This window comes from Pezoporus flaviventris, unplaced genomic scaffold, assembly GCF_033815535.1.
Source record: "Pezoporus flaviventris isolate CSIRO_AGI_PZ_B2104156 unplaced genomic scaffold, CSIRO_AGI_Pfla_v1 ptg000083l, whole genome shotgun sequence".
Classification (NCBI taxonomy): Eukaryota; Metazoa; Chordata; class Aves; order Psittaciformes; family Psittacidae; genus Pezoporus; species Pezoporus flaviventris.
In genome coordinates, this window is record NW_026892631.1 from 13,907,485 (window position 1) to 13,922,228 (window position 14,744).

The 14,744-nt window shown below is 41.6% G+C and overlaps 1 protein-coding gene across 1 annotated transcript in view; it reads left to right on the top strand.

The window, feature by feature from the left end:
* The window catches only part of LPGAT1 (lysophosphatidylglycerol acyltransferase 1), a 56,696-nt gene that overhangs the window by 19,837 nt on the left and 22,115 nt on the right, over window positions 1–14,744 (top strand). Inside the window, exons 2-3 of the mRNA XM_061475455.1 lie at window positions 6,079–6,197; window positions 12,817–12,912. Coding sequence (XP_061331439.1) covers window positions 6,079–6,197; window positions 12,817–12,912 — 215 coding nt within the window. The remainder of the gene's footprint in view (window positions 1–6,078; window positions 6,198–12,816; window positions 12,913–14,744) is intronic.

A 14,744-nucleotide genomic window follows, 5' to 3' on the forward strand; every position in this document is an offset into this window, starting at 1 on the left:
GCTGCAGATAGAGAGGGAAAGGAAGCAAAAAAGAGTGGAACTGAAGGCCAAAGGAAATGTGCATTGTTTCTTGCAGTGAAGCGTAGAGGTGTGCACGATGGTCTGTCACAGAAACACACAGATGGTGACTGGGCCATGTTAAACCTGATCTTGGTTTATTTAACGTGAAGTCTAGGAACATCCTGTATCTGCAGGCTTCTCTTCCCCAGCTGCTGCTTCTTTGACTTCTCAATGATAAACACTTTTCTTGATGGAAATAAAAGGAACGGTTTGTCAGCCCAGGTCAGTTTATCATCATTATGAAAGTCTGAGCCAAGTTAGCTGTAGAAGAGGCTTCTTTTGGTATCAAAATCTTGTTTGAAACAGATTTTCACAACCTTAAGGTTTGTATATTGTAAGAGCATTGAAATTGCCCATACTTCTGTAGCGAGGGTACATTCTTTAATATGAAATGAAAGATAACACATTAAACGAAGCTGTGTTTAAGGAGATGTTATGTTGTGTGCATGTTCTTTCCCTCCTTTTCCAGACTACTTTTACTGATCACTTGTATGTCTTGTGTGTACACAGACACAATATGTGAGGGTTTCCTCGGCAGTATGAATTTTGGCAGGAAGGGGTGGGATAGGAAGAGCTCTTTTTCTCTTTTCTATAATATGTGTCTGATTTAACATAGGTGGTTTAAAATACTTTCTAACCCTAAAATACGTGCTTAATAAGTGTAAAAACCTAACTGTGTGCTGATTTACTTAGTCCGCTCTTTGTTTTCCCTTTTTTCATGTAGGCAACCAATTCAGAGAGACAAATGCCTTGAACCTTTTTGTTAAGGGGAAAACCCCGCACCTTTAGTATACTCATTTTTTTTTTTTTTTTTTTTTTTTAATGCTGTCTAGGCATGCTAAGTAGTATTCAACCTCTCATGTCACTTCTGGGATTTCTTAATGCCAGCTATCAAAGAATCTCATCTACAGAGGTGAGACAAATGAGTTTAACAACTGTACATAGCTACTCTAGCTGAAACATGCTCTGATGAGCCATTTGTGAGTTAAGAGTAAGGCAGGATGCAACTTGCCGAACAAAACTGCTTGAGTGTGAGGAGTGTTTAAAACATAGAAACCTGATTGAGTTACAGTCACTATTGAATACCTAATAATAATGTTCCCTCTTTGAGGAAGCAAAGGAGACTGTCTGTTAATAGTGCCATTTATTTGCTGCTGAAGGTTTCCAAGCGATTGATTGTACTCTTCAGTTCTGTGTGTTGCCAACCTGCAGCTGCTTGGAACAGGTTTTCTTGCCTCGTGGATGCAAGCGATTATGAGTGATGTGAAGAAAACTGAACTAAGGAGTGAGAAGTTCTGGGGTAAAAGTTCTCCAGTTTCTAGAGAAAGTTGTGCATCTTGTCTGTAGACTCAAATCTAAACAGCAAATGAATTTCCAAATCAATGTATTTACATATATAACAACTTTCAGGGGTTTTATCTAGACTGGTTTATGGGTTTGGGGGTTTTAATTATTGTGATTAGAACACTTAGAGTTTCCCCGACCTTGCTATAAAGCATGGGTCTTTCATCTTTTTTATATATGGAATTAACATGGTAGCTTGTAGGATTGGGTGCTAGTAGGAGAATTGCCTTTGGTTCCTTCGCTGCCCATTTCCAAATTCCTGGAGGTTTTTTCTTTTTTTCCTTGCTTTCCAGTTCAGTGGGGAAATAAGAAGTTAAGACCCAATGCCTCTTGAAATAATAGCCCTAGGTATTCATTGGAACTTAAGCTGCCAATAAAATTTATGCTGATTTTTACACGCTGTAGTAAAACTAGTAACTCTAATGAAGAAGAGATGGTTGAAAATCTCAGAACATATCTGAAGTTTTAAAATGCAGTATGCAAAATGAAGTTAGTTCAAATTCATTGCTAGGCAATTGTGTGGATATTGCCATTCTTGCCAGGTACGTATGAAATTAATCTATGGAATTGTTAGTTAGCTGAGTAGTCATTTGCCCAGTCTAATGACATACTGCAATTAAAGTGCCTGAATATTTATTCATAGCAGTGCTTACATGCACACAGTTATGTTAAGGACAAAACAGCCAGTCATATAGTCACAGAATGGTTTGGGCTGGAAAGGATCTTAAGATCATCCAGTTCCAACCCCCTGCCACAGAAAGGGACACTTCACCTTAGACCGTATCGCCCAAGGCTCTGTCCAACCTGGCCTTGAACCCTGCCAGGGATGGGGCATTTACCACTTATCCCTGGGCAGCCTGTGCCAGCACCTCAGCACCCTCACAGGGAAGAGCTTCTGCCTTAGATCTAACCTGAACTCGCCCTGTTTCAGTTTGAACCCATCACCCCTTGTCCTGTTGCTACAGTCTCTGATGAAGAGTCCCTCTCCAGCACCCTTGTAGCCCCCTTCAGACAGTGGAAGCTGCTCTGAGGTCTCCACGCAGCTGGGCTGAACAGCCCCAGTGTTCTCAGCCTGTCTGCATACAGGAGGTGCTGCAGCCCCTGGGCATCCTTGTGGCCTCCTCTGGGCTCGCTCGAGCAGTTCCACGTCCTTCTGCAATCGGGGCTGGATGCAGTATCCAAGTGAGGTCTCACGAGAGCAGTGGGGCAGGATCACCTCCTGCTGGTCACGCTCCTTTTGATGCAGGCCAGGTTTCTGGGCTCAAGCACATGCTGAAGGCAGCTCATGTTCAGTTTCTCATCAACCAACACCCCCAAGTCCTTCTCAGGGCTGCTCTGAATCACTTCTCTGCCCAGCCTGTGTTTGTGCCTGGGATTGCCCCAACCCAGTGCAGGACCTTGCACTTGGCCTTGTCGAACTTTGTGAGGTTGGTAATGTTCTGAGAACTCTCAATAGATATATTTAGATTTATAAAAGTTCAGTAAAAACATGGAAAAAAACTCTTTCATTGCTTTTATTTTCCCCTTTAAGCTCTGCAGGGATGAGCTCATGCAAAGCTTGGTTTGTTGCTCATCAGATGAAATATTTTCTTGATGGTTTTAGAGACTCGTGTCCATCTCGGACTTGTTATAAGAGAAGGGTATCTCTTTCTTGTCTTGCGGCACATGCAGTTGCAAGTAACGTTGTCTTCATCCTTTCCTGGAGAAGCCTTTTCCTTGCAATGCTACGTCACAGATGAAGAACCTCTTACAGCTAAGCCAGTCATGTCTCAATCTTGGGGGGGAAAGATGTCATTACTCATCAGGATTACCAGATTTGCTTGGCACTGAGTGTACTATGGTTTTGAATTTCCGTGTTGAACTGATTTCCTGCTTTTTCCTTACTTTATGTTTTTTCACTATGTTAAACTGCATTTTCAGAAACCTTACTATTGCGAGGCTACAGGCACAGACCCAGTATCCCTATGAAATGCACCCCAGCAATAGAAGGTAGCTGTGGAGCAATGTTTGCTGGTTTTCAGGCCCCTGAGTGACGAACAGTTGTCTTTGAACTGGTTTTTGTCTGGTTGCAGTGGAGCAAAGCAGCGTTCCTGGTTCTCCTGCCATGCAGCTGGGGTTTTGATGTGACTGTTTCCAACTGCAGTGGAGCAACGTAATAGCACAAGTATTTCTGAAAGCGCAAGTTGATCCTTTGGGGTATTTCAGTGTGGTGGAATAATTGAAGACAGGCATTTCTTTCCCCCACTGACTTTAAGGGGACACAATGAACTTAAAATTCTGGATATTTGAAGGGGTTTTTCCTTCTTTAAGAATGTGTGGTAATGGCAGTGACTTCTCTGCACGCTTGTGTGGTTTGCTGTTCAGTTTCCCATCCAGAAATGCTCTGCGAAGGACTTGCACAAACTGATTCCTTTCTCCTTGGTAATCAGGTCAATCAGTTGACCATAAAGCATTATTAAGCACAAGAAACACACTGATTGCCTGAGGAGAAATGACAGGGCAAAGGAACTAGAGGATGTCCAGCTGAATCACTGTGAGTTTAACAACTTCCTACCTGTCAGCTGAGCCACAGAAGTTGAGCTGTTAGCCTGGCCAGTTGATGGATAAAGAGAGTTCTCCTCTTTAGTTGTTTTCAAGTGCATGCACTTCTTATGGCTGACGTTCTTCAGTCGTGAGCTTTAATCCTGCAGAAAGTTAGATCTGTGAAACATATTTGAAGGCTAAAAAGAGTTTCTTTTTAAGCTGCTCTGCAGTAGAACTGATGGGTAGCATTAATCTATGTGTTCCGGGGCAGTATCTGTAATAAAGTAAACCCTTTTTCTCTGGGTGATCTAGAAATAAAAGAATTGTATTTGGAAATGATGAGCTACTTGTGAGAAACCTTGTTTTGCAGATGCTGAATGTATTTAGTACTTGGTTTTTATTACTGTCGGAAGGCCACACTCCGGTAAGACAATTGTATCTTGGCTTCTTAATAAAGACACTGAAGTAATACTTTCAGAATCAGTATGACTCATTTCTCTGTAAAGCATTTCTTATTTCATCTTAGTTTCTTGCTTTGTGGGGTACTGCCATAGGCAGGCATGTGAAATACTTGATAAGGAGGGTGCATGGTGAACTGTGACTGCCACAACCAGGCATTTCCCAGCTTCCACGGAGTTAGAGAGGACATTAGAGGGAATTTGCATGTAATTGAGGAGGAGGGATAAAGGGGAATCTTCTAAGTTCATGTTAAGAAAAAGAGAGGATCTGTGCTTAGCTTGCCCAGGGAAAGGAAGTTGAACATTACGGAGTGAATGCACCTTCCTACCTTCTTATCTCTGATTCTACTTGTAAATACAGCATTTCATTTATTTACTTTGTGTTCAAGTCTTACTTCAATACTAACGTAATAAAGTGACAGTTTTCAAAGGCCTGTTGCTAAATGGATTTCTGCAAGGACAGGGAAGCTGTGCAGGGACTCTAGGGTGTTGTCTTCAGTATGTTACCTATTGCTTTTGCATCAGTTAAACCACTGTTTCAGACACAAATAGTAGTAAAGTAATTAATTGTCCTGTGATGAGAGTTGTTCATTGCCTGGAAATCTGTTAATGACAGTGCTAAAGATTCAGCAGTGGAGCTGAAATACTTCCTTTGATGTTGGAAATAATAGCGAGTGAGAACCACTTAAGGTTCCTATCCTACATGCATGGGCAATGTGTGTTGCCTCTCCTTTTGAACTTCACAGGACTGCTCTGCTCATCTTTTCCGTTACCCTGCACTGCAGTAACCATCCCTTTTATTGAAGAGGGGCCAGACTCCATGTGCTTGTCTTTTTGCCCCAGTGGCAGCATTAGACATATTCTGGTCTTCAATTTACAACAGGCTTACAACCTGGTTTTCCATCCTGTGTTCTTCTCTGGGAGGCAGTCGTCTCTCTTTTTCTGTTTAGTTACTTGGTGATGATGGAAGCAGCAATTTGAGCTCCTTTTTCATACCTCAGGAATTCTTGGTAGTCAGGGTAAATGTTGGCTGATCAGCAGCTGTAGCTTCCTCCTGACATCATTCTTACCACTGGACTATCAGCTCTACAGAAGAGTGACTAATAGTTTCTGTCATTTGAGCAGCATTCTCTGAAGCCACTTTCTTGCCTAGAGCTAGCTTGTTCAGATGTGAATTACTGAGTTTGTTTAATGTAGCGTTTTAAACCCAATGATCCAACTGCAGAATTTTGGTTTGCTTTTACCGGGGTAGTTTATTAATAGTAAGTGTAGAAATGAAACAAACTTGCTAAGTTAAAAACAAATGACCAAAAACCATCTCTGCCAGCGTGATTTGTTTTTTAATCTAATGAGGTGAGACAGTTGAATTTGAAAGCTGGGTCAAAAGCTTATGTAATTTTGAGACCCTAAATATAGAATGGTGTAATGACACAAAAAGATCAATCTCTGTGCATATGTTCTGGTAGAGAACTTTTGTTTTGTTCTTATTCTGTGCATGCAATTTAAAACTAAGCTGGATACCCTCTGCTTAGAAAAATGGTCTTGCTGATATTCCTATCTTTACGCTATGTGCCAATTTAAATGGACATGTAGCATGTAGCTTCCTTTGTTACAATTATCTGGGTCTTTGGGGTTTTTTGTTACGTTTATAGTCATTGTAAAATTGACCTTTTTACGTTATTTTTTTCAATAGTAGTGGAATGGGGTGATGATGTTAATGCAGTATCAGAAGATGAAGCCATGGTGCTGGTGAACCATCAAGCAACAGGTGACGTCTGCACTCTGATGATGTGCCTTCAGGATAAAGGCACGGTAGGCTACGGCTGGGGAGTGGGATAGCTTCCGTGTACGTGATCTGTCAGCTTGTGTGTGGGGTGCTCACATCTGTGTGTGGGGTATTGATGACTGACTTGGGTGTTAATAATCTCAAGGCCCTGATCAGATTTGGTTTAATGTGACAGCCAGTACCTTGGAGCAGGTTTTAGACCATAAAGGTTGCCTTTCAAGAAGGTTAAATAGGAGCTGAGTCAGTGTGCATCCTGTTTACGTTAACGCAGGGAAGCAGATCTCCTGGCAGGTAATCATGTACTTGACTTCTCTCCTCATGCTCTTGTGCAGCTTCTGCTAACTTTGCTCAAACCAGCACAAGTCTGGCTTCTTGGTTGTGACTTTATTCCAGCATGGAATTTTTCTCAAAGTCGGAAGCAAGTTGTGCATTGGAATTTTCATATATAGGAGTTCAGAAACTGAAGGTGACTTCCTTATGACAACATGTCCACACTAAGCCAGCTAGCTGAGGTCAAAATTGCTTGAGCTCTTATTTTACAAGCCCTTAAGCATTTTTTTTGTGAGAAGTGCAGCTAATGTCAATTGTTTCATGCACTGCTGTTCAGAAGATTCCCATCTAGGAAGTGTAGTGCTGAAAAATAGAATATGGGATCTAAACAGGCTAGCAAATCTATGTGCAGGTCAGGAGGAGGGGGGTGTGTAGGATTAGGCTGCAAAGGGTGGACAGTATACCTGGCAAGGTGAAAAAGCACCTCAGCTGTGTCTTAGTGTTGTCTTCTTTCTCGAGACCATACAGTGAAGAAACAAAACAACAACCGCTTTTTGTTGCATCTGTAACTGTGGCACTGTTGGGGTATATTAATATAGATTGGGTGTACATTGAATCTCTATCAGGTATTTCAGTTTTCTCTCAAAACCGAAACACCCCAAACGCTCAAACAAACCCAGTTCAGAAAAGAAACCATGGAAATACCCGTCAGGACTGAGCAGAGACAGATTTCTTTCTTCCTCCCGTAGCCTAGAGAAAACTGGGTTTAAAAGTACTTTTAATTGCTTGAATTTCTTTGGGTATTGAGGAAGTTAAATGAATTCTCTACCATACCCCAGTGAGGAGAATGACAGAATAAACGCTCTTTAATTCCCTTCATCAATATTATGCATAGGACAATCTTACGATGAAGATACAACCTTGAGGGCATAGTCCAGTGGCTATGTTATTGCGCATAGTCTTGACTATGCATATATCAAGTGTTTTTAAATATCATAGGGCTTCATTGACTCATGTATGTATAATAGTATATATATAAGTCCACGCTGTGTTTACCCTGTTTGACTCCATAGGTAAAAAGTTTCTGTCAAGACAGAGCAGTGAATGTAGAGGATGTTAAAAACGGAGGAAAGAATAATCTTCACTATGGAAAGTGTTAGGTTTGCAGGCTTTCAGAAAAGCAAATCATCCTTAAAAGCACTTTTTTTTCCCTTAAGTAATTGCAGTCAATGCTTTTTGAATATACATGTCTAGAGCCTAGTATGGCTTTAATGGTTTTAGCTAATCAAGAGATAATTAAAAAGAAAGCTTCGACACATGCATAAAGCATAGCATGAGTAGTACAAGTGGCTAAAAATAATGAGAAAGATCAGGATAGTTAATCCTTGATAGAACTTGCTGAATCAGGTGTTCTTAAATAGCATGCTTCGGATTTCTGAACAGAGCGGGTTGCCTGTAAGTGACTGTGAAACCACTGGAGAGGATAAAAACACAAACCTACCTGTCCAAAAGGAATCTTTAGGCTATAGGCAACTACTTAAATTAGGCAGTCTTCTTTAAATACAATTTAAACTTAACGTGGAGTCCTTCACAACCTTGATATTCATCTGCTAGTAACAACATGGCAGCCTTACAGTGTCTGAAGGGGCCTACAAGGATGCTGGAGAGGGACTCTTCATCAGGGACCATAGCAATAGGACAAGCAGTAGGGAGTGACCTCCTCTGGACTTGCTCCAACAGCTCCATGTCCTTCTTACACGCTGTGAACCTCCTTCTAGCACAAGTGCAGGACTTTGCTGTCTCAAATTGCCTCCGAATGCTGCAGTCTGATTCTTTTTCAATAGAATGTAAACATTCAGAAAAGGCCTGCAGGCATCTGTCCTACACAGCTGTATCAAAACCGTATAGTAGTAGTGTATCTTTGTGTGAGTGGTACATACTAGCTTTGTAAGTGCTAAGACAAGACCGAGCAATCACAACAGTAACACCTTCCCCTGGAGCAGCTTGCTCCAAGCCCCGTCCAGCCTGGCCTTGAACACTGCCACGGATGGGGCAGCCACAGCTTCTCTGGGCACCCTGTGCCCGCACCTCAGCACCCTCACAGGGAAGAGCTTCTGCCTTAGATCTAACCTGAACTTGACCTATTTCAGTTTGAACCCATCACCCCTTGTCCTATGGCTGCAGTCCCTGATGAAGAGTCCCTCTCCATCATCCTTGTAGCCCCCTTCAGACACTGGAAGCTGCTCTGAGGTCTCCACGCAGCTTCTCTTCTCCAGGCTGAACAGCCCCAATGTTCTCAGCCTGTCTCCATATGGGAGGTGCTGCAGCGCCTGAGCATCCTCGTGGCCTCCTCTGGACTGCCTGCAACAGCTCCATGTCCTTCTTATGCTGAAGACACCAGCACTGCACACAGTGCTGCAAGTGGCGTCTCACGAGAGCAGAGCAGAGGGGCAGGACCACCTGCCTCAACCTGCTGGTCTCACTGCTGGTGATGCAGCCCAGCACACAGGTGGTTTCTGGGCTCAAGCACACACTGAAGCCAGCTCATGTTCAGTTTCTCATCAACCAACACCCCTAAATATTGCTTGACTAACACATGTTACCATAAGACAAGCCACATAGCAAGGCTTCAGGTGAATCAGAAGTGACCTAATTATACTTTTTATGTAGTTCAAGAAATTGCCCCAGTTTGTGAGAGGAAGTGTTAAAACACACTCCGTTAGTTGAGGTCTCATGAACATTAAAGGTTATGTGTTTAAGAAAGAGAAGTAGGTTAAAATGCTGCTATTGCTGCTTTCCGACTGGATTAGGACTGATAAATGTGGCTGTTTTTTCTGATTCACAGCAGAAAGCAGTGCCAGGAAGGGTGCAGTGAGGAGGAAGAAAGTAGAGCTTGCAGCTGGTTTGAGTGCAGGTTTCTTTGTTAAGGTAGAGGTGCTTGAAAGATGAAAGCCAGTCTGTTCAGGTTGCTGTGTTCTGAAACGTGTGCAAATGAAAGTGGGTCTGTGAATAGGAGGCACCTACATTTTGTAATAAAAGTGGTAAAAACTTTTTCTGCATTCTGAACTTATTTGAGCAGGAAGGATGAAGCAAAAAGTACCCGAAACAGGATCCAAACCTTCTTTCAGTCCATAAACAACTGCAAATCTGTGCTCAACACACTTCTGAATGTCTTTGCTTAAACCCCCTTGAAATGCAAGTGATAAAGACTTATCTCATGAGCATTGTTTCATTCCTGAGGATTCTAAACAGAAGAGCCACCAGCAGTATCTTGCAGTGTGATCTGTCCTGCTGTTGGTAGTGGAACAGGATGAATATCCATTAGTCTAGTTTGCCTTTTGGTTGCAGATGATACATGTGTCCTGTTCTTCCTTTTCAGCTTTATGTGTTTGAGTTTGTGTATATATTCATTAATTCATACATTAAAAATATTTCCTCTTTGTACTTCTAACCACCACCCAGGCTTATAGGCAGGTTTGTAGTCACTGAGCTCTAGAGTTTGCCTCTTTGTAGCCCGCTTGCAGCAAACTGCCTGTATGTTTTGTCTTAGTTATAACTTGTATGTCACACTCACCTTTGACAAAGTCGCGTCATTCGCTCTCAAAAAGCCTAAGGAAGCCTATGGATGTCACGGCCTTTAGATGACCTGTGTCATCTAAAACATGGTGAGATGGGCTTCAGACTCAGAAGAGCAATGATCAACTTTCAGGATACACCTACTGGCATCTAAATAAAAAGATAGTAAAAGGTGGTATGGGAAGAAAGAAGCATTAACACTGCTGGGAAAGAGTTCCTCCTCCAGGACTGCCCTGAAACATCCTGGAGAAGAATGGCAACTTCTCAAAAGACACAGATCTTTTGGGGGAAGCACGTTATTAAGCCTGCTGACTTCCTCCAGTAACGTAGATTATGTTGGTTTAACTTCTGTTTGCTATAATAGAACAATAACTGTCAAAATGCCAACATATGAGGCGAACGCTGACAGTCATATGTGTGCTGCTGCAGGCTGAGTCCTTGTCAGGAGTTTTGGTGGTGTTTTTATCCAAGGATATGGTTCCTTACACGGCCTCTCATCTATGGGCTGGTGCACAGGCATGAACTCGGATACTCTAGTGCCTTGAGGAGTGATAATATCTCAGTGCTTTTTTTAACTGCTGTCCCTTGGGCTCACCTCTTCTTTTTTTGTCTCCTCCCTAAGGCTTTCTAATTTTACTGAAATGGAAAGAATATAAATCTCTGCAAGAGGAATTTTTGCTTTAAGATCCTCTCTTTTATTGAACCCAGGCCTGGGGATAGCTCTATGGGAAACCATTTCACTAGTATTAGAGTCTCAGGTGGGGACTTCTATCTAGAAACAAGTTTTTCTTCTCTCACTCACAAATACCTTGTGTGTCTTTGTTTCCTTGGATGTATCTAGTAGTGAAGCGCCACTGGCAGGCAAGAGAGCATACTAGCATGTCACAGGGAAGAACTGGATGCTTGTTTCTAAAGCAAAACCTTTCATATCTTTGAAAGCTGTTCTCTTCTGAGACATGCTTTCCTTTTCCCCTTCCAGTGATGTTGAAGGGTCCAGAAATGGGTGCTCTTGCATTATCCAAGATCTTCAAGTAGAAAGGTTCCTAGTATTAAAACCACAGAAGTTGAGGTGTTCTTAATGTGGTCTTAGGCAAGGATGTGAATTCAGAATTCACTGGGAAATCAGCTAAATGTCTAAGGCAATCAGGTATCTCAGTGTTCTTTGGCAGCTGTGTTCTTGCAGGTGTGTAAAAAAAACTTCACTTTGAGCATCCAACTGCAGTTGCTTAAGGTTAAGTGAAAGAAACAGGGTATGTGACAGTTCTCTTGCTCCAGATATATATATAACCCAGGATTCATTTATAACTTCTGTGGTCAAAAGGGAGCATAGGTAATCAGAGAACTCCAAAAGATAATTAGATTTCTTTGGACGAAAGACTTACTGATGCATGCAATTCTAGACCCCAGTTGTAAATTCTAGAGCTGCTTTTACAAAACAGAATTCCTGCATTAAACAGGATCTGCTTCCTTCTTCATATTCCACATGGAGATGTGAAAACAGGGAAAAGCCACCCTCTTGCACTGTATCAGACTGTTTTGTTAGAAGTATTGTTAATGTGATGGATGTGGTTTATAAATATTTCAGTTACTGTGCAAGCTTTTGGTGTTTGTAGGTGTGATCAGCTAATACATTATATTTTCCAGAGGAAATCTTTACTGCCTAGACTGCTTTCTTTCTGCTTTGGCATCTTTCAGTTCTGTAGGATACATCATTGGAGGCAAAGCAGGAGGTGCCTGTTTTAGATTAAAGAAATGATCATGTGACTACCAGAGGAATGTCATGGTTCTCCATGTGCTGTTTTGATAGTGGAAAATGGAAGAGTGCTATGTTACATGACTTAAAAGTTTCACTGAACTTGAATCAGTCTTAGTGTGGCCTTATAACATAGGGAAGAGTAAAGGCGGCGAGCCTAGTGTATGACAGCATGTAGGAGACAATGGGGTTTTCAGTTCTGTAGAGCAAATTTGTGCCCCTCTCAACATCTACATGTAGGAGCTATGCAGGAGAAAGACTTTGTTAGAGAAGAAGCTTTTTCCTTATGTTATTTACCTCTTTTGGAGTAACTCTTCTATTTTAAATCTTAAAAGGACTGATCAGGTATATGCCTTTGCTCTCCTGTAAGAAATGATGGTCAAAGTGAATCTGATGGCACAACCTCTATTTTTGCCTTCTTGTTATGCGTCTTGGCCAGGACAAGGAGCATGACTTCATGAAGTTTTCAGGAATGTATGTGGTGCTCTGCCATAAGAGAAATGAATAATGGCATGTGGGCTGTCCAGAGGTCTCTCTAAATGCTGCTGTATAAAGAGTGAGCATGTGTGGAGCGTGTGCACATCAGAAGCATGAGAACAACGTGATCTCATTCCCCGAGTAGAAGTAACTATAAGGAAATATGGTTTTGTGGTATACATAAACCAGTTGGAGGTTTCAGATACAGATCTGTATCATTTTGTGTACTTTAATGATCACTGAAGATGGGTTTAGTTTGCAGCTGGCTTAAAATTGTGGTGGTACATCAGTAGAAGCATTACAGCACCTGTGTGAAAAGGCAGAGTAGAAATCACTTCAGCATGTGGCTAATAGTGCAGAACTGTGTATTATATTGCCAAAAGGCAGCTATTTAATCCTGTTCTTGGGGGAGAAGTGTAGCATCTCTGCTGCTTTAGACTTAAAGGCATAAAAGGCTTTATATACGTTTGCTAGTTTTGTTGCTGTTGCGAGGGTGGTAAGAACGTGACCAGCATATACATAATTCTCTGCACTTAGTATTTACTAAGCTTCTTTTGGTAACTTTTCAGGTTGTCCGTCAGATGATGTGGCTGATGGATCATATTTTTAAGTATACAAACTTTGGCATCGTGTCTCTAATCCATGGAGACTTCTTTATAAGACAGGTAAGTGAAAACACGTAGTAGCGCTTTGAATTTATCCTTGTATTTGGAACACTGTGGCCTTACGGAACTTTCTCATTACCTCCTGGATGGTTTGCAGGATGAAATAACTATGCTGTAATGTGTATATTTGGGTAGAGCTTTGTTCTGCTTTTGTTTCCCAAGCTTATTTTATTATATGCCTAGACACAAATGTTTATGGAATCCAGCCGTGATGGGAGGCTTTTATGAGAGGAGTGCAAGCACAGTACATGGGCAGGCCTTTTAGTCTCCCTGCTTCTTACTGCCATTGTTGGCACCTTTCTTCTTTCCTTAGTGACCTTGAAGCTGTGGACTGCTTCAAGTCTGGCTAGGTCACTGTTCTGACTGTCAAAGTGTCAGATAAAGAAAGGCCGGACCATTCCTTTCGAGGCTGACATGGTGGCAGACCAGTTTAAGGCAGTGAAGGACCTGCATAAATAGTAATTGGTTCTTGAAGGTTGATTCTTCGAGCATCAGGAAGGAATGTGCGTTGAGCTCAGCATCTCAAATGTTAAGGAGTGAAAACCTCAGGTCATTTCTTACAATTTGGAGGTTTTTTCTTATTTGGTAGCTGTTGATCCAGCTGCACTCTAAAACCAGAAACCTGGAAGTGTGTAATGCTAAGTGTGAACCCGCAGCCAGTTTGTGAACTGCAACATCCAGCATATTCCTTTCTTTCCTCTGCTTATTTTTATTTGTCCAGACTTAAAATGCATGGGCAGCCAGAGAGAATTAATGAATTTTCACCTTACAGCAAAACAGCAGCTAAATGACTCGGAATGGAATGATGAAATACTTTATCACAGCTATACATAGCTGAAATTCTATTTCTCACTAAGACTAGAGGCATGGTTAGAAAACCTCAGGCAAATAATTAGATAGTAAGATTAAGGTCTGTCGAGATAACACAACTGTGTACTGTGAGAGGATGGAAAGGAACAGGGTTTGACACTGTAAAATGTCTATTTCAGTAGTTAAAATACATCAGATACACTTTTTTGAGCTACGCGTGGCTGTCAGGTTGACTGTAACTTCTGAAGGTGGTCTTGCAGTTCCAGTTCCAAATCCAAACCATTTCTGAGCTACAAAACCTAAGGCTTTTCCTCATTTTTGTCAGGTGGCTGAGATATGCAACAGCATCACAAGTAAAATGAGATCAACATGAGTCTAAATATAAACCAAGTGAAATAAATTGTTTCCTGGCTGTTAGTTAGCCATTGGGTGTAGCAAAACCACTAAGTATAGAAAGGCCCTAGTAATGTTTGGATGAGCAAATATTTTTTCTCCTGTAAAATAATCTAATTTGATTATGGTGCAATGCATCTGATTTGTTTGAAATGCACATTAGCTTCATTTTCATGAGCAGCTCCAGTGGCAGTTTTAGGGATTCTTCCGAGGCCTACCAGGAGTTGACCATTTTTTCCTCTTCTCCCATTAAAGAGTTTATTGGAAGCAGAGACTGTCAGTACATTGCCATATCCATGATGCAAAGTGCATCCTAAGGAATTTCTCAGCAGTCTCTTGCTGCCTCTTTTCTTTCCTCTAAAGGAAAGAAGGCTGAGCCCTGTGATGGAGATGAACTAGCCATGGTCTTCAGGAGTTGGGTGTACTAAGGAGTTGCTTCTATATGACTGACTTTCTCTTCTTTCTGGATAATATGTTAACTGTGTTTTATCTTCCGTGGTTTTCTTTAGCCATGGGTGCTTTTAAACACTCCTTTTTCCCATTTAGTCCATTGGGCTTTTTTTATATTGCAGAATCATCTGAAACCTCACAGGATTTGCTAAACTGCAGTTTATTCACCAGTCATATTT